The sequence below is a fragment of the Letharia lupina genome (genome assembly GCF_014066315.1).
Source record: "Letharia lupina isolate WasteWater1 chromosome Unknown contig_16, whole genome shotgun sequence".
Classification (NCBI taxonomy): domain Eukaryota; kingdom Fungi; phylum Ascomycota; class Lecanoromycetes; order Lecanorales; family Parmeliaceae; genus Letharia; species Letharia lupina.
Genome location: NW_023502985.1, coordinates 1,124,060 through 1,141,348, shown reverse-complemented (window position 1 = coordinate 1,141,348; position 17,289 = coordinate 1,124,060). Strand labels below are relative to the sequence as shown.

Here is a 17,289-nt window from a genome sequence, read left to right as displayed (position 1 = left end):
CAAGGCTATGAGCCGAATGTTGATGCTCGTTGTCGTCTAGTCAGTGAGAAGTATGAAAACACGCTAGAGCAACCCCCGTGCCCGCCGCCGCCACTGCTGGAAATAGCAACACACCCCTCCACTAGATGCACTAAATAATGTCTCGTATTATTTGATCCTTTGGCCGCCCACAACATTCATTCCGGTTCGACTGTGCGATATAGGGGCAGTGAACAAGACGAATTGTTTATGTATGTGTGTGATCATTTCATTGAATTATATTTCAGCTTTCCTATGGTACTATTTTGGCACATTTGGCACTTGGCACATGGCAGTCTTTCTTGGGGTCCCAGCCCAAAAGAAGGGAAGGGGAGATCTGCGGACTTTTTCTAGCGCCCGCAAGTTCAGTCGGGTCTCCATGGCCCTTTATTGAATCCTGCATGCTGTACGGAGTAAGCTAACAATGTAAACACATCACCATAGGTAATCCGACTTCACACTCGTCAGACGTAGAACGAACGATTCGATGAATATGTAATCAAGTTGTGACATTTACCAGACCAATCAGTATTTCCATCATAGACGTTCAATACGAGTACAGCTCAAAGCAGCTGAGAGAAAGTGGATTTAGTGGCAACGGACACTGGACATCGTAAAAAGATCGCGTACCCGTGGCTCTAAAAATGCTTAGCACCTCCGTCGAGACTCTCTCACTCTCTCCCTCTCCCCCTCGGAGTATCTTACCACAACAGAGACTGTCGCCTTCTACCTCTTTTCTTATCTTCATCTTTGTCAATCTACCCTTAACGACCTTCGTTTAGATCCTTTCCCTTCGTTTTCCAGTTTTACGCTGTCTGTCTCTCGCTAAGACACCCAGTCTGACGGCTCCACCTCTGGGTTACTGCCCACCAACAGCATCATCCTCGGGCCCATTACTTTGCTTTTGCAGTTACACCCACACCCGTTCAACTTTGGTCATTGAAAAGTGCAATCGGTGCATCAGAGACATACCCCAAGTCATACCAAGTCCTCAACCCTCTGGATTGAGAAACGCCCCTGTTGTGCCGCCATCATGGCCCTTCCTTCGCTCAACAGTACGACTCCAGCACACGCCCAACCCTCTCTACCGGCGTTGCCCGCCCATTTACAGTCAGATACGCATTTGACAGCACATCTTGCCAGTCGGTATGTCAACGTGTTCTGATTGATTTCTTACAAGAAAGCTAATCAGGTCCAAAGTTTCCATGTCTCCCTGCCAGTGTCAAGATTATCATCTCAAGCGCTCATCTCCCTCAACACCTACACTTCCTCCTCAAAGGGTCCCGATGGCAGCAAACAAGGAAGTGCCATGGGCGAGGCCGAAGAATTGGCGAGAAGAGCTTGGTCAAGATTAGGAGGACGGGGAGAGAATCAGGCTGTGGTCTTTCTGTAAGTGACACCGTCATCCAGCAGCCCACTTCTATCTTTGTGGCTCAGATGCTAAGTTCGCTTGGCTATGTAGCGGTGAATCTGGCTCCGGCAAGACCACCATACGCTCGCACCTGCTTTCTTCAATCCTATCCTTCTCATCCACGCCGCTTTCTACGAAGCTTTCTCTTGCGGCTTTCGTATTCGACACACTTACGACCACGAAATCTCTCACCACGCCGACTGCATCAAAGGCTGGACTCTTTTTCGAATTGCAATATGATGCCTCGTCAACGATGAATCCTACGCTCATTGGAGGGAAGCTGTTGGACCATCGATTGGAACGAAGCAGGATCGCTTCGGTCCCGACTGGCGAGCGAAGCTTCCACGTCCTATACTACTTGCTGGCCGGAACGAGCGCTGCAGAGAGAGCGCATCTTGGTCTTGAAAACGCAGGTGTGGTGGCTGAAAGCGGTGTCTCCGCCGGCAATAGGTCATCTGGAAATATTGGTCACAAGAGGTGGCGGTACCTAGGTCACCCTACGCAACTCAAGGTAGGAATCAATGATGCCGAAGGTTTCCAGCACTTCAAGACAGCCTTACGAAAGCTCGAATTTCCACGAGGTGATATAGCAGAAATCTGCCAAATTCTTGCCAGCATCCTCCATATTGGGCAGCTGGAATTCACGACTAGTCAATCCACTCTACCTGCCGCCGACGATAGCGGCGGTTATTCCCACGAAGGTGGCGAGACAGTGACCACTGTGAAAAATAGGGAGGTTTTGGGCATAGTCGCTGCATTCCTTGGATTGAGTATTCAGGATCTCGAGACCAGTCTCGGCTACAAGACAAAGACGATACATCGGGAACGAGTCACAGTCATGCTTGATCCGAAAGGTGCTCGAGAGAACGCGGACGAGCTAGCACGGACCCTCTACTCTCTACTTGTAGCGTACGTCATTGAGCAGATAAACCAGAGGGCTTGCGCCCTGGAGGACTCCGTTGCAAACACCATATCAATTATCGACTTCCCGGGATTTGCGCAGTCTGCGTCAACAGGTTCTGTATTAGACCAGTTGCTTAACAACGCCGCAGCTGAGTCGCTGTACAATTTCGCGTTGCAGAGTTTCTTCGAGCGCAAAGCCGATCTGATGGAAAGTGAGGATGTCAGCGTGCCAGCAACGAGTTACTTTGACAATACCGATGCTGTCCGCGGTTTACTCAAACATGGCAATGGACTTCTTAGTATACTCAGTGACCAGAGTCGACGTGGCAGAACAGATTTACAGCTTTTGGACAGCCTCAGAAAGCGATTCGAGAACAAGAATCCTGCAATCACTGTGGGAAGTGCTACTGCTAAAATGCCGGGCAGCAACTTCGTCACACAGAATGCCGCCGCATCCTTCACCGTGAGACATTTTGCTGGTGAGGTCGATTATCCGATTAACGGACTGGTCGAGGAGAACGGAGAAGTAATCCCGGGCGATCTGATGAATCTGATCAACTCCACCAAGAGTGATTTCCTCCGTGAATTGTTTGGACAAGAAGCGCTTCATACCGTAATGCATCCAAGCGAAAAGACTGCTATCATGCAGGCCCAAGTCAGCTCGAAGCCACTGCGAATGCCAAGTATGGCCCGCAGGAAGGGCGAGCGACCAGGGAGGCTTGCTGCACGTACGACTAGTGCTACTCAATCTAATGAAGATGCTGATAGCCAAGCCGGTGATCTTCGTAAGAGGGCTGCTGGAGGACGTAAAGGTAATGATCGTCTAGGCGGCATCGACCAAGGTGCTTCCGGCCAGTTCTTGTCGTCTTTGGAAAATATAACGAAGTCTATCTCGTCCACAGATACCAATCCTTACTTTGTCTTCTGTCTAAAGCCAAATGATCGCCGCATCGCCAACCAGTTCGATAGTAAATGTGTCCGAGCCCAGATTCAGACATTTGGTATAGCTGAGATCAGTCAGCGATTACGAAACGCAGACTTCAGCCTTTTCTTACCATTTGGCGAATTTCTTGGTCTTGTCGAAGCACATGATACTTTGATGGGAAGCGAAAGGGAGAAGGTAGAGGCCGCTTTGAGTGAAAAGAGATGGCCCGGAAACGAGGCCCGTGTAGGCACCACCGGCGTATTTCTTAGCGAAAGATGCTGGGCAACAATCGCAAAGTCCAGCGAAAAAGGTTTTACTGGCGGACGCTTCTTTGACGCAGACGTCAGTGATGTTGGGGAGGAGGCATTGACCCCAATGGAGACTCAGGATCGAGGCGTTGGTGACTCCCGAGTCAATCTTCTGGCATCACAACAGAATATGCCGAGCCCAGGTGCTTTCATATACGGTGATGAAACCAAGCAAGCGGCATACTTTGGTGGTCGAGAGGTGGACGGTCGGTCCGATGCCGGTGCTTCTGCTTTCAACTCCGGTGATATGTTCCGCAATCTAGAGACAAGGGAGCAAATGGCCGAGAAGGGCAACAAGAAGAAAATGGTAGAAGTCGATGTTGTTCCCGTGTCCGGAAGTCGACAGCGCTGGGTGGCTCTGATTTACCTCTTGACCTGGTGGGTGCCAGATTTTCTAATCAAATGGGTCGGTCGCATGAAACGAAAAGATATTCGAATGGCATGGCGCGAGAAGTTTGCCATCAACCTCATGATCTGGCTCAGCTGTGGCTTCGTCATCTTCTTCATCATCCTCTTTCCCAGGCTCATCTGTCCCAAACAGAATGTCTACTCAGCGAATGAGCTCTCGAATCACAACGGCAAGAACGGCCAGAGTTCATACATTGCTATCAGAGGAACGGTCTATGATTTGGGGGCTTTCATGCCAAATCATTACCCTTCCATAGTTCCGCAGACGGCCCTGAAAAAGTATGCTGGGATTGATGCCACGGATCTTTTTCCAATGCAGGTTTCTGCACTCTGTCCCAATAATATCGACCCCAGTGTTCAGCTCAGCTATGCTCCAACGAACGTATCAGGCTCTGCGAACGTGATCAGCAGCACAGACAGCAATTCAAACTACCACGATTTCAGATACTTTACAAACGACTCACGCCCAGATTGGTGGTACGAACAGCAAAAATCTCTGCAAGCCCAATACAAAAAGGGTGAGGTTGGTTATACTCCTCAATATGTCAAGACGCTGGCAACTAAGAAGCAATTTTCCATTGCGACATTGTACGGTCGGGTGTATGACTTTACCGACTATGTCAAAGGGGGTCGTCGACTGCAAGCCCCGCCGGGGACAAAGGTATCATCTGAGGCAAGCCCCGACTTCATGAACCCTCTTGTGGTGAACCTTTTCCAAATGAGCGCGGGTAACGACGTGAGCAAAGACTGGGAGAACCTCGCTCTGTCATCATCTGATAAGGCAATCATGAAAGAGTGCCTCGACAACCTGTTTTTCGTCGGTTCGACAGACACGAGGAATTCTGCTCGATGTCTCTTCGCCCAATATATACTCCTCGCCATTTCAATTCTCTTGGTTACTGTCATCGGCTTCAAATTCTTTGCAGCCTTGCAATTCGGAAAGAAGAATGTACCCGAGAACCTCGATAAATTCGTCATCTGCCAGGTACCTGCATACACTGAGGATGAGGACTCTCTTCGCCGAGCCATTGACTCGGCAGCACGAATGAAGTATGACGACAAACGCAAATTATTGGTCATTGTCTGCGATGGTATGATCATCGGCCAGGGCAACGATCGACCTACTCCGAGAATCGTCCTCGACATCTTAGGTGTGAATGAAACGGTGGATCCTGAACCACTAAGTTTCGAGAGCTTGGGCGAGGGTATGAAACAGCACAATATGGGTAAGGTTTATTCTGGATTGTACGAAGTTCAAGGACATATCGTGCCTTTTATGGTCGTCGTCAAGATCGGAAAGCCCTCAGAAGTCTCGAGACCCGGCAATCGAGGCAAGCGTGATTCTCAGATGGTAATCATGAGATTCCTAAATCGCGTGCATTACAACCATCCTATGAACCCTCTTGAATTGGAGATGCATCATCAAATCCGGAATATCATTGGAGTCAACCCAACATTTTACGAATTCATGCTTCAGATCGATGCGGACACTGTAGTGGCTCCTGACTCTGCTTCACGCATGGTAGCTGCATTCCTTCACGACACCAGGCTCATTGGGATCTGTGGAGAGACTGCTTTATCTAACGCCAAGTCCTCCTTCACCACCATGATTCAGGTCTACGAATACTACATATCGCATAATTTGACAAAGGCCTTCGAGAGCTTGTTCGGTTCTGTAACTTGCCTACCAGGTTGTTTTACGATGTACCGCATACGCGCTGCGGAGACTGGAAAGCCTCTGTTCGTCAGCCGAGAAATTGTTGAGGCGTATTCAGAAATCCGCGTAGACACTCTTCACATGAAGAACTTGCTCCACCTTGGCGAGGACCGATTTCTGACGACGCTCCTTCTCAAGCATCATCCGAAGTACAAGACCAAATACACCTTTAACGCGCATGCATGGACCATCGCACCCGACAGCTGGAACGTCTTCATGTCGCAACGTCGACGGTGGATCAATTCGACTGTTCACAATCTCGTCGAACTCATTCCACTCCAGCAGCTCTGCGGTTTCTGTTGTTTCAGCATGCGCTTTGTTGTCTTACTCGACTTAATGAGCACCATTGTCCAGCCTGTAACCGTGGCCTACATTGGTTACCTGATTGTCTTGATCGCTATCGACTCTGCAGTGGTACCATTGATGGCGTTCGTACTGTTAGGAGCCATCTACGGTCTACAAGCCATAATCTTCATACTACGGAGAAAGTGGGAGATGATTGGATGGATGATCATATACATTCTGGCCATGCCTGTCTTCTCACTGGGTCTGCCACTGTATTCGTTCTGGCACATGGATGATTTCTCATGGGGTAATACCCGAGTTGTTACAGGTGAGAAGGGCAAACAGTTAGTTATATCTGATGAGGGCAAATTTGACCCTGCGTCGATTCCGCACAAGAGATGGGAAGAATACCAAGCTGAGCTTTGGGACGCTCAAACTCAGCATGACGATAAGTCGGAAATCTCTGGCTATTCATACGGCACGAAATCGTATCATCCCGCAGCTTCAGAATATGGTTATCCACCGTCAAGACCAATGTCTCAGATGGAGATGCCGAAATATGGATCGCGTCTATCACTCGCTCCATCAGAGATAGTGAATAGAGGCTATCAAGAGAACATGGAGATGTCTGACTTCTCGGAGTTGCCAAGTGACGACTCTATCTTGGCGGAGATCAGGGAAATCCTGAAGACCGCCGATCTTATGTCTGTGACAAAGAAGAGCATCAAGATGGAGCTGGAGAGGAGATTCAACGTCAATCTCGAACCGAAAAAAGCGTACATTGGTTCAGGTGAGTCTATTGCGTACTGCGCTCAGTAATCCATATGCTGACTCATTGACAGCGACGGAAGCTATTTTATCTGGGCAGCTGTGATGAGGGAAAGTTTAGAAGACAAGCGTGCATGAAGAAATGTACAGCAGGCAGTATTAGGCATGGAGTTATCTTTCTAGCATAGCGTCTAATGGTGGAAGGGCAGAGGGAAAAGGGCACGGGAGAATCATGACCATTTTGATATTGAAGGGTGCATTGCATTGGCATTGAGCACGAACAAGTGTTTAGTAAAGCGTCGCATTGGCGGATGTACAATCGTCTTGTCAGCCATTCACCGTTCAAAGTAAATAGGGAACTTGGAAAATCTCTCCTAGCTTAACAGGTTCCTTCCCACTTGATGCACCGTATTGGACGCCTGAATCGTCTTCCACGTCTTCCAATTCTTTTACTTCAGTCTCTTTCTCTTGGTTGTCGTGTTTCCCGGGCTGTTTCGCCACCCACGACGTCTGCACAAGCTTCAAGCATGTCCACTCGGCCTTCTCGCAATGCTCTTGCCCCGGGGCCATCGGCCAATACTCTCTACTGCCGCACATGTGGACGTGTACTTTGTAAGCCAATACTTCGTCTTTCATGTAGCTACTATAAATTTCCTCTTGATGTGATAGTACTTCTCTTCTGATACAACTTGGCTACTTCTCCTGTTCTAACCCTGCCAAAGCTCCCCGCAAATCCCACACCACACAAGCCACGCCTCAGAAATACTGCTCGGACCGCTGCCGACGAGAGAGGCCTCGTCCTGCCCCTTCCACTGAGAACGACATCGAGCGAGCTTTTGTACGGCTACTGGGCGATGGCAGAGAGAGAAGGATTGTGAAATGTGAAGAAGTGGAGAGAGCGATCTTTACGAAGACTAGGACGGATGACGGGTCTGATAATGAGGAGGTCGAGCTCTTAGACGCAGAGGAGCTGCGAGAAGACGGTCCGAGTGATGGAGAAGAGGAAGCGGAGGACGATGGTGGCGGCGTGAGACTCCCATCTGAGATGGAGCCTCCTGCAGCTACTACTACAACTACTACTGCTACTACTACGAAGCCCCAATCGGAGAAAAGACCGCATAGGACTCTGAGGGAATGGGGCATGCAAAAGGCTAAAGAGCGGGAGATGGTGAGGAGGGCCGCACGTAGAGGTGTGGCTTTTGGATTCGAGATGGAGGAGGGAAAGAGGAGAAGCGTAGAGGCGGTTCAATGGGGCAGAGTGGTGGAGAGTAGTTTTGCCAAAGGAGAGTGGGGTATAAGATGGAGGGAATAAGCCGTTGGCATTGAAAGCCCAGTGAGATGATGAAGGGTGGTGCTAAGGCCGATGTATAAGATGACTTCCTATCAAGAGCTACAAACAACGATATTCGCGTAGACAGCTGCAAAAGTCGCCAATACCGCTCATACCTGGTATGGGGACATTTGTATGGCTATCTAGGGGTAGTCGTTGACGGGTTACAGTCGTCGATTGGCGTGCATCTTCGAGCGTTCTATCACATACATCCTGATTCATGCAACATATAGTATATAATATGCGTCATCAATCATGGATTCATTATGTCCACTCATGCCAGGGATGCTTGCCGCTGCCGCGCGCCATCATTTAGAAGCGTTCGAGTAGGCAGCGGCACAGCCTAACCCGAGTAAAGTAAGATTAGTCTTTACTCTCTACTCGTGTGGCCGTCGCCGAGAAGTCTATCATCTTGGCAGTCCAGCGCGGGAGTACCCACCAATCAGACTATCTCGTTCCTCCGCAGTTTGACACTGAATTATGCCTATGATCTATAGCGCTAACCTATCTAAGCTAGACTGCCAAGATGATAGACTTCTCGGCCACACGAGTAGATTAAAAAGTACTTGTGCCATGAAATAGACACTTTTGGGGTCGACTCGTTCTCTCCCGATTCACCAACGAGCAAGTCATAGAACTTGTCCATACAATTTATGTTATTATCCGGCCGTGTTGACTGGTTGCTGTGACCGAGGATACAAGTATGCGACATGGGGCTGATTTCGGGAATTCGGTAGGGATCTGCGACGAATTGATGTGCCAGGATCCATGCGATGCTTTGTATTTTTACTCCTTCTTAACATTTTTTTCCTTTCTTTCTTTTGTCAATAGCACCTTTTTATATCCCAACCGCTTGTAAATATGAAGACAAAGCCATTCTCACCCTGTGCCGGCGTCCTCGTGTCATTACTTCCATACACCTTCTCAATTTCCTACATTTGGCGGCATGACTTCGGGATTCCGCTGTATAGGAACATCACCGTCGTTCCAGACTTTGTCCTCAATGACCATGGTGTCGAAAATCACGGGCACCCCATCATTGAAGAGCCATCAGCACGCAGACTGCCTTCGGTCGACTACATCGATTTAGCGTCCAGGGATTTATTTCCTCGCAAACCCTACAACGTCTACCCTGACTACAATGTTCAAGCGTGGTGTCTGAGATGGCATGGCTCTCAGCAGCCGTGTTTGGGGCCGCGAGGCGTACATGTGAACAGCAATCCAGACGACATGCTTGAGGCCTGGGTTGTTGATCCAATTGGTAAGCGCCTCGTCTCGTCATGTCCTGAGGAATCGAAATTCATCGATGGCAAAGCTCTAAACCCAAACCCCATGTTTGGCTCCTTTGCCGAAAGTGAGCTTGATAGTACCCATTGCTTGATCGGAGTGGTCGACTTGGCCTCTACGGATTTGACATTGTTCGAGATCGGCCCCTACTCCAAACTTCCGGGAGTCCGGATGTTGATTGGAGATATGTCGATTGGGGCCAATTGCAAGCCCAGTGTGGGGAAGCAAACAAACCTCGCTTTAGTCGTAGTCCTGGGCAAAATTTGGTTCTTGCATAGCCTGAGACTGAAAAGCCTCTGTCTCTGAAACGCAGCACAATGCTTATGTTGAGAAGTAGCAAACGTGCGTTGTTCTCTCCATCGAAGAAGTGTAAAGACGAAACAGCTATTCTCCTTCGTGCTTGGCAGGGGATGGAATATACTCCTGAGCTTCTTCAAAGCGTTCGCTCGATGATTAGCGAGCTTTCTCTTCACACTGGCGGCGAGTACTCTATCTACCTTATGGTGAGAATCAAAGACAAAGACAGACCTATCCTGACTAGCCCTGGTTCTGGGGCCTATTAAGAAGCCCTTGATGATATCGTACCTCGCGAATTCCATAATATGACGATCCTCTTCAACCAAGACCTACTGAAGGTTTGGTATCCTGGGATTGATCAAGGAGGCGGCCAATCTCTACACATAAATCAGCCACTACAATTCTTTTCCAATATGAACCCTGACTTCGTCTTCGTCTGGCAATTTGAACTTGACGTCCGCTATACAGGAAACTGGTACAATATTCTCGAGAATGCCGAGTCGTGAGCTCGCAAACAGCCACGCAAGCTTCAGTTTGAACGAGCTGCCAGATTCTACATCCCTTCTTACCACGGTACTTACGCCAGCTTCTCGGACACTGTAGAGGCCGCCAACCCAGACGGTGGTGTCCGGGGCCCTGTACGAAGCTGGGCCGTCCCAAGATCTCTCGGACCTAAATCTCTCAGGAAGACAGCAGCAGAAGATGATTACTCCTGAGGCGCCGGCGAAGAGGCAGATGTTATTTCAATGTCTCCTATAATAGACCTCAATCACACGGAGCTTTTCAAGAAGAATACCATCTACGGGTTTCCAGAAGGGAAGATCCACCTCGTCGCTCACTCATGGTCACTCCGGGGGTCCGCTTGTCTAGGCAGCTTCTGCAGATTATGCATGATGCCCAGAGCATGAACATACGGTCCCAAACGTTCGCCCACACCACGGTGCTACTCCATGCTCTCAAAGTAGCCCAATTCTCCGTACCGCAATACTTAGACCACCAAGAGGAGGTCGATGAACCGGAGGAAGACAACAAAATCTTCAACACCGTCGGGCCGAATGGCACCTTTACTGACTTTGCTGCGCAAGATATTGATCAAAATGCGAACACGAAGTACGTTTCGGTGGCGTCTGGAGTTCGAGCAGTATCCACGGACGTTGTATCGGCGGTGGTGTGGACTTGAAGGGGAGGCCTTTGCGGTGCGAGGAATGGGTCCGAATGGCCACAAGGACACGCCGTACCCTTATCCTGCTGGGTTGGACAAGGTGGGCAGGTTGTGTCTGCCCGGCATGTTGCTGCATCCTGTCGACGCGGTGAAGGCCAAAGAGTAGCCTATAGGTAGCCCGCGTGAAATGATGTAAGGCATTGAAGATCTACGATTTAGGGTCTTGATGAATATAGAGCATCCATACTCGTCCCTTGGAGGTAGAACATATATGAAGAGCGATCGCGATACATCTTCAATGCCAATCCCATTCTACCAAAATGCTTGATTCTTCGAAGCAGCAACCTTTTCTGTTGTGCCATTTCAACTACATTCTCACTAAAAATTCCTGCTACTGTCTTCGCAACCTCGATCTGTTGAAATCTTCATTCGTTCCAAGGGAAATTAGGCCTCGAAAGGCAGCTCACGCGAAAACCAAGAAGGACTCTCAGATTGATTCCGCTACTCTGCTTTTGTTGGTGAGACGTCAAAAAGGGTCGGATCGTATGAGGGTTGTACAGTTAGAGGGACCTGAATGACTTCGATGCTTTCCATGAAGGTGATCGACTGTACGGCGGACGAGGGCTGACACTACAACAAAACCAAAACCAATTTTTTTCTTTAATTTTTTTTTTCTTCCAGCGACTTTGAAAAATATTTGAAGAGATTTTCTAAAGAAATATTTTAGAGAAATATTTTAGAGAATTCTTTTAGAGAATTCTTTATAGGGTATTCGAGGGGATTTAAGAGATTATTCAAGGGTATACTTTCGGAGATACTCGAGAAGAGTATTTTGAAAAGCACTTAGAGGGTTACTCGAGGGGTTTCTTAAAGATTTACTCGAGAAATCACTCGAAAAAATATTTGAAGTGCGAAAAAAAATTCGCGGGAAGTTCCACGGAAAGTCCCGTAATTTTTAATTTTTTTAAATTTTAAGTTTTTTTTTTGTTTGCGAAGAACTTTATAAAATATCCGTCGTAAGTACCCGGAAGAGTACCCGGGAGAATACCCGAGAGAGTACCCCGGAGAGTACCTCGAAGAATACCCGGAAGAATACCCCGGAGAGTACCTCGGAGAATATCTCGGAGCGTAACCCCTAAAGAGTATCTTAAAAAGTATCTCTCGAAGAGTTGAGAATATTCTAAAAAGAATATTTTGAAGAGAGTTACTAGAAATCGCGAAGAAAAAAACGAAAAGAGATTCTTTTTTTGGTTTTGTCGTAGTGTCAGCCGTCGTCCGCCGTAGACTGGCTGCATGCTTAGAGGCCCTCGGCTCTTTCAACCTTATGATCGAGGCTGAACAGTCAGATGTTCAGGCTCTCATTCGGTCACACTAAATAGAGCAGCATTGAAACGAGGGAAGTTCAAAGCATGGAAATTTTCTATCGTTGATGTAGACGGACCACACGCTGTGCCAACGCTATGCAATTTCTATGGGATATTGAGAGTCTTTGCAGTAGATGAGATAAGTTAGCCAACGTGAGATGACTCCGATGGCAAGAAGAAGACTAGCCAGTCTCTCCGAGTACAAGGCCAGTATGCAATGACTGTCTCCTCTCTTCTGACGCGAAGACACTTAGAAAATGAGTCAATCGATTATCCATCATCCAACCTGCACATCCACATTGATCCATCCAACACCGAAAATACCGGGAATTCTTTCGCGAGCACATGCAAACCTCTTTTCGAACTCTACGCCTGAGCAGTCGGAAGCGAGTGTCCAGCACTTGGACGCTCGAATGACTGCGAATGCGCTGACGCTGACGCTGATGCGGATACTGATGCCGATGCTGAGGTATTCTCTAGATAACATTGGCTTGCGGTAGTGCCACCACCAAGGCCGTCAACAAGACACTGATGATCAGAGCCCAAGCATGACTCTGCTTCACAATCTTGTCCTGTAACAACCTCACCGCCTGTTCTTGCACCCAGATGCTCTTAGTGAAAATCTTCCGGAACAGATGCTTCTGTCTGTATTTCTCGACCCACAACTCATGGCTGTAGCTGTTAGATGTCCCGAAAGTGTCGAGTGAAACACCATTTCTGGAGCGGGAGACCATGCTGAACATGTCGTCGGTAGATAGATTAGCTTCCTCTTCAGAGCCGCTATCGAAGCTGGTAAGGGAGACGTCCTCGCTGAATTGCTCCCATGGGCGCAGAGCTCGGCGATGGCTTGTGTGGATGATGACGCAAAGACCCTTGTAAGCCGCGACACCGATATCGAAGCCAACGAAAAAGAGCGGAAAGACGAAGAACCTCCACCATCTTGACGCGTGGCTTAAAATGAGCAGAAGACCGAGAATGAGAGCCGCGACGATATGCGCGATACCTGAGTTCCGGACGAAGAGCACGCGTGGCTTGTTGCCGTTACAGATAGCCCAGCGGATGAAATTCGGGTGAGATTGACCGCGCAAGCTAGCTTCGACCATGTCTCTGACGAGGGTGAGCGCAGAGGGGTGAGTAGTGTGTTCTAGGGCATGAAGAACGGCGGCGCGGTCCCTACTTGAGAGATTGAGCTCTCTGCTCGAGCCAGGATGGAGATAGTGCGAAATGACACGATTCATCTCAGAACGGAAAGGCTGGCTGGTGGCTGTGAAGGCTTAGCTGTGTAAATCTGGATTGGGCAATGAAACTTACATGAATTGCATTTCAGGCCCATCTGCGTGTCGGCGTCCTCGACAGAATCGGCATGGTACAGAGTAGTGCTGGTGGTTGAAGCCAGTGACCGTGTGTCAAGGTGAGACAAGTTTGGTGAGCCTGGGCGGTCGATGTGGACAAAGCGGAGCTCGGAAACCATCGCTCCTCCAGTGCTCACAGGGTTCCCTCGCTCGACGATAGTAGCACCGGTCTGATTGGAGTCATTGCTGTGAGGACGTGGTACTTCTGCTTTGTACCAGGGTGGCGATAAGGCTTGCTCAGACTTGGGAGCCGCAAAGAACCTACGCGAGTAGTCTTCGTACCACAGCCAGAACTGCAGATTTTCGGCATCGTGAGAGACGTATACAAGGTATTCCTACCCAAAAGGTCATTATTGAAAGCCTAAGGTTAGCCTGTACCAGGATGCCGGCAGGTATAGCTACCATGAAGTCCTGACGCGAGCATGGCGGCATTGCCTTGTTCTGTACAACATTCTCGAATGAAAGATCCGGCGGAATGGATCTCTTGTGCTTTGACGTTCTCTTAACATATGCCTGACATGAAGACACGGTCATAGGTCCTGGAGCCTTTCCGACAAAGTCGGGGCGCCCCTGCTGATGATTTTGGGATCAGTATTGTCTATCTACACGGGATACTCGAACCCTGAAACATTTCTGCACAGTAGACATTCTCAACAAATGTCAGGTAGGGTTCCAAACTTGTGGGAAGAGGGTATGTGGAGCGCGAAGATACGTACGTAGAAGAGGATTGACATGGTGGGGGTGTGATGGCAGCTACGTAAGACAACCAGCGACGGTGACACTCCAACAGGATAGGACTAAGCTATCACAAGGGAAGATATGAGAAGATAAAGAGAGGGTTAGAAGATGCCCATGCATGAATGAATGAATGAATCAATGAATGAATGAATGAAAGGGGAAAGAGGAAAGGGGAAAGGAGGGTGGGGGGGAAGGGGGGGAGCGGTGATATGTATGGGGTGAGGGTGATACTGATGATGATCAGGGGCAGATGCGTACGAGTACTGGAATTCGAGGAAAGAAAAGAGGCGCAAGAAGAAGATAGTAAAGTAAAGTAAAGTAGAAGAAGCCGTTGGATGGATGATGCGCGTAAATATTATAAATGCATTAGCGTCATCAGTGCCATGTGGATCCCTCGTGAACGAATACCTCAGGGACCTCACTCTACTCTACTTTATAGACATATATTGACTGTAATGTTCAGTATCCAGGTTGGAAAAGAAAAGACGTTGATTGTAAGGAAGATATTTTTTAAACTTTTCGACTCGGATCTGGAATACGGGAAATCCAGGAACATGGACAACTTCGGCTGCACTTCCCCGCATTAGTGCCGAATAATCCCGACTAGTGCCCGTGTTTAGTCACATAACGAGGACATCTCGCAGAAAAGGCTGACCGGTCTGCCGGCAACTCACCTCCCCAAGAGCAATCTGACTGCATTAATGACAATTATTCTCAACTTCTTAATCAACGCCTCTTCATTTTCATGTACCATCCCGAGATTCCCGTGCATTCATCATGTAAAGTACAGTAGGTAGGTAGTAAGCATCGTTTCATTGCTTCCTACCTATCCCTACAGTACTCTGCTCCTCTTCACCGAGTACGGCTCCGAGTCGAAGCAATTTCCAACTGGCTTTCACCTTTGTACAAGCAGGTCCACACCTTCATCATGGCCAAGCAACTAAGGCAGTGCAGGATCTTGTTGGATTTACTCATGTGGAATACTCATACCTACTCCGGCTTTTCCTGGGCCACAATGAAAAAGCACGCATTTTGATCGAAGCCCCTTTCTGCAGGCCGTAGCCGTTTGGGCCGACTCTGGGGTGCTGAACACGCAGGAATGCTGTCATTCAAATACGCAATCACTGAAGGGTGAAAGTCGACTACCTTACTTGCGCTTCGGTTAAAACCCGTGGCGTCGTTGATGCAAAACTTACCAGAGAGGACGCATATACACATGCAACGTATTTACAACGCAAGACACGATGTGACTCATTGAGAACATGGCCCATCGCTCCAAGTCCATACTCTCATCAGAACACACGGAATGGAAACAAACGCTTTGGAGTATCTACAACTTCTTGATGATTGCCTCTGCGTACTCGTGTGTTTTCGCCTTCCCTCCCAAGTCGCCAGTCAAATACTGGAAGTGTCAGCATGTTGGCTCCAAAAACGATCCGCAGTCGTCTCACCTTTCCTTCTGCCAGAGTATCAAAGATAGCTTTCTGGATTTGGTCTGCATGCTCATGCAGATTCATGTGCTGCAACATCATGATGCTGCTCAGCAGCAGCGCTGTCGGATTTGCAAGGCCCTTGCCTGCAATATCTGGCGCCGAACCGTGCACCGCCTCAAAGATAGAGCATTCGTCTCCAATGTTGCCAGAAGGTGTCAAGCCCAATCCACCAATCAGTCCGGCGCACATGTCCGAAAGGATATCACCGTAAAGATTCGGCATCACTAGCACCTTGTCGTTGTAGGGTGTTGGGTCCGTTACAATCTTCAAGCATGCGTTGTCGAGTAGTTCAGCGTCAAACTCAATCTGTGGGAAGTCCTTGCTGATCTCGCGAGCAATGTTCAAGAACAAGCCGTCACTCATCTTCATGATCGTAGCTTTATGCACAACCCGGACCTTCCTCTTGCCTACGTCCTCTGCATACTGAAACGCGAATCTCAATACCCGTTCAGAAGCAGCCCGGGTGATCAATTTTATGCTCTGTACAACACCGTCGATCACGACATGTTCAATCCCACTGTATTCTCCTTCGGTGTTTTCGCGGATAAGGACGGTGTCGACATTGTCATAGGGGGTTTTGTAGCCGGCGATAGACACGCAGGGACGGACGTTGGCAAAAAGGTTGAATGTACGGCGAAGAGTGAGATTGAGAGAGACGTGGCCTTTTCCTATCGGGGTCTGCTACGACGTTAGCCTCTTATCCTCTTAGACAGGCGTTGGAAAATCCTACGGCTAGAGGTCCTTTAAGCGCAACGAAGTTTGTTTTGACGCTGTCAATGGCTTTGTCAGGAATGACTGTTCTGCCATCCTTCAATTGGGGTGTGACATCTACAGATTCCCACTTGATTGGGACCTGAGAAGCATCAGCTCAAATTTGAGAGCAGAGTAGAAGGTTGCACGTGCCTTAGCTGCGGAGAAGATGTCCTTGACAGACTGCGATATCTCTGGGCCGATACCGTCTCCTTCAATTAGTGTGACTGTATAATTGCCCTGGATCCATGAAAAGATGAGCGCAGTGTTCTTTCAGACTTCTTATCCACTAGGCAAATTGTGTAGGGTCTTTGAGTATTCGGGTATCACATACATCTGAGCCTTTCTTCCCTTTGAACTTGGCAACTTTGTCTTCATATGGGATCGAGTAAGACCTGAATTGAGTCTTGATCACAGGCAGGTTCGTAAGCATTGTCTTCAGATGCAGCACATGCAATTGGACCTCACATACTTGTGCTATTGGTGCTATTGCGGGGACCCATGGGCGAGACACGTTAGCTATACGCAGACACTGCCTCGCTGGAACAGTAAACGAGCGACTAGCTATCATCTTGGAAACTCGTGTGCTCTCTTGGCGCACGATTGGTCCCCAGAAGCTGTAGGAAAGTGAGGTAACAGTTTTGAATATGAGTATGTAAGGACAGCTGATAGAGAAGAAGCAATTTACCTGCAGCTCAACTCAACCCTCCCGCGCTATTGCTTCGGAACGAAACCTTATGTTCCATTGCACCTCGGCTGGTCCCGCATACAAG

General features: G+C 48.7%; 4 protein-coding genes across 4 annotated transcripts; 2 read left to right on the top strand and 2 right to left on the bottom strand.

The window, feature by feature from the left end:
• Positions 1-1,051: 1,051 nt before the first annotated feature.
• On the top strand, positions 1,052-8,055 carry HO133_003090 (uncharacterized protein; the record flags this gene model as incomplete). Its single annotated transcript, XM_037294014.1, has 5 exons — positions 1,052-1,164; positions 1,219-1,407; positions 1,481-6,765; positions 6,818-6,845; positions 7,413-8,055. 5 exons carry the CDS (start codon positions 1,052-1,054, stop codon positions 8,053-8,055), a joined length of 6,258 nt encoding a protein of 2,085 aa, XP_037150092.1.
• Positions 8,056-9,962: 1,907 nt separating this feature from the next.
• Positions 9,963-10,837, top strand: HO133_003089 (uncharacterized protein; the record flags this gene model as incomplete). The annotated part of the gene is made up of 2 exons (XM_037294013.1): positions 9,963-10,159; positions 10,471-10,837. 2 exons carry the CDS (start codon positions 9,963-9,965, stop codon positions 10,835-10,837), a joined length of 564 nt encoding a protein of 187 aa, XP_037150091.1.
• Positions 10,838-12,659: 1,822 nt separating this feature from the next.
• HO133_003088 (uncharacterized protein) lies at positions 12,660-14,269 on the bottom strand (the record flags this gene model as incomplete). Its single annotated transcript, XM_037294012.1, has 4 exons — positions 12,660-13,447; positions 13,495-13,870; positions 13,938-14,105; positions 14,252-14,269. 4 exons carry the CDS (start codon positions 14,267-14,269, stop codon positions 12,660-12,662), a joined length of 1,350 nt encoding a protein of 449 aa, XP_037150090.1.
• Positions 14,270-15,603: 1,334 nt separating this feature from the next.
• Positions 15,604-17,087, bottom strand: HO133_003087 (uncharacterized protein; the record flags this gene model as incomplete). Its single annotated transcript, XM_037294011.1, has 6 exons — positions 15,604-15,675; positions 15,725-16,444; positions 16,497-16,619; positions 16,670-16,756; positions 16,851-16,922; positions 16,989-17,087. 6 exons carry the CDS (start codon positions 17,085-17,087, stop codon positions 15,604-15,606), a joined length of 1,173 nt encoding a protein of 390 aa, XP_037150089.1.
• Between the last annotated feature and the right edge of the window lie 202 nt (positions 17,088-17,289).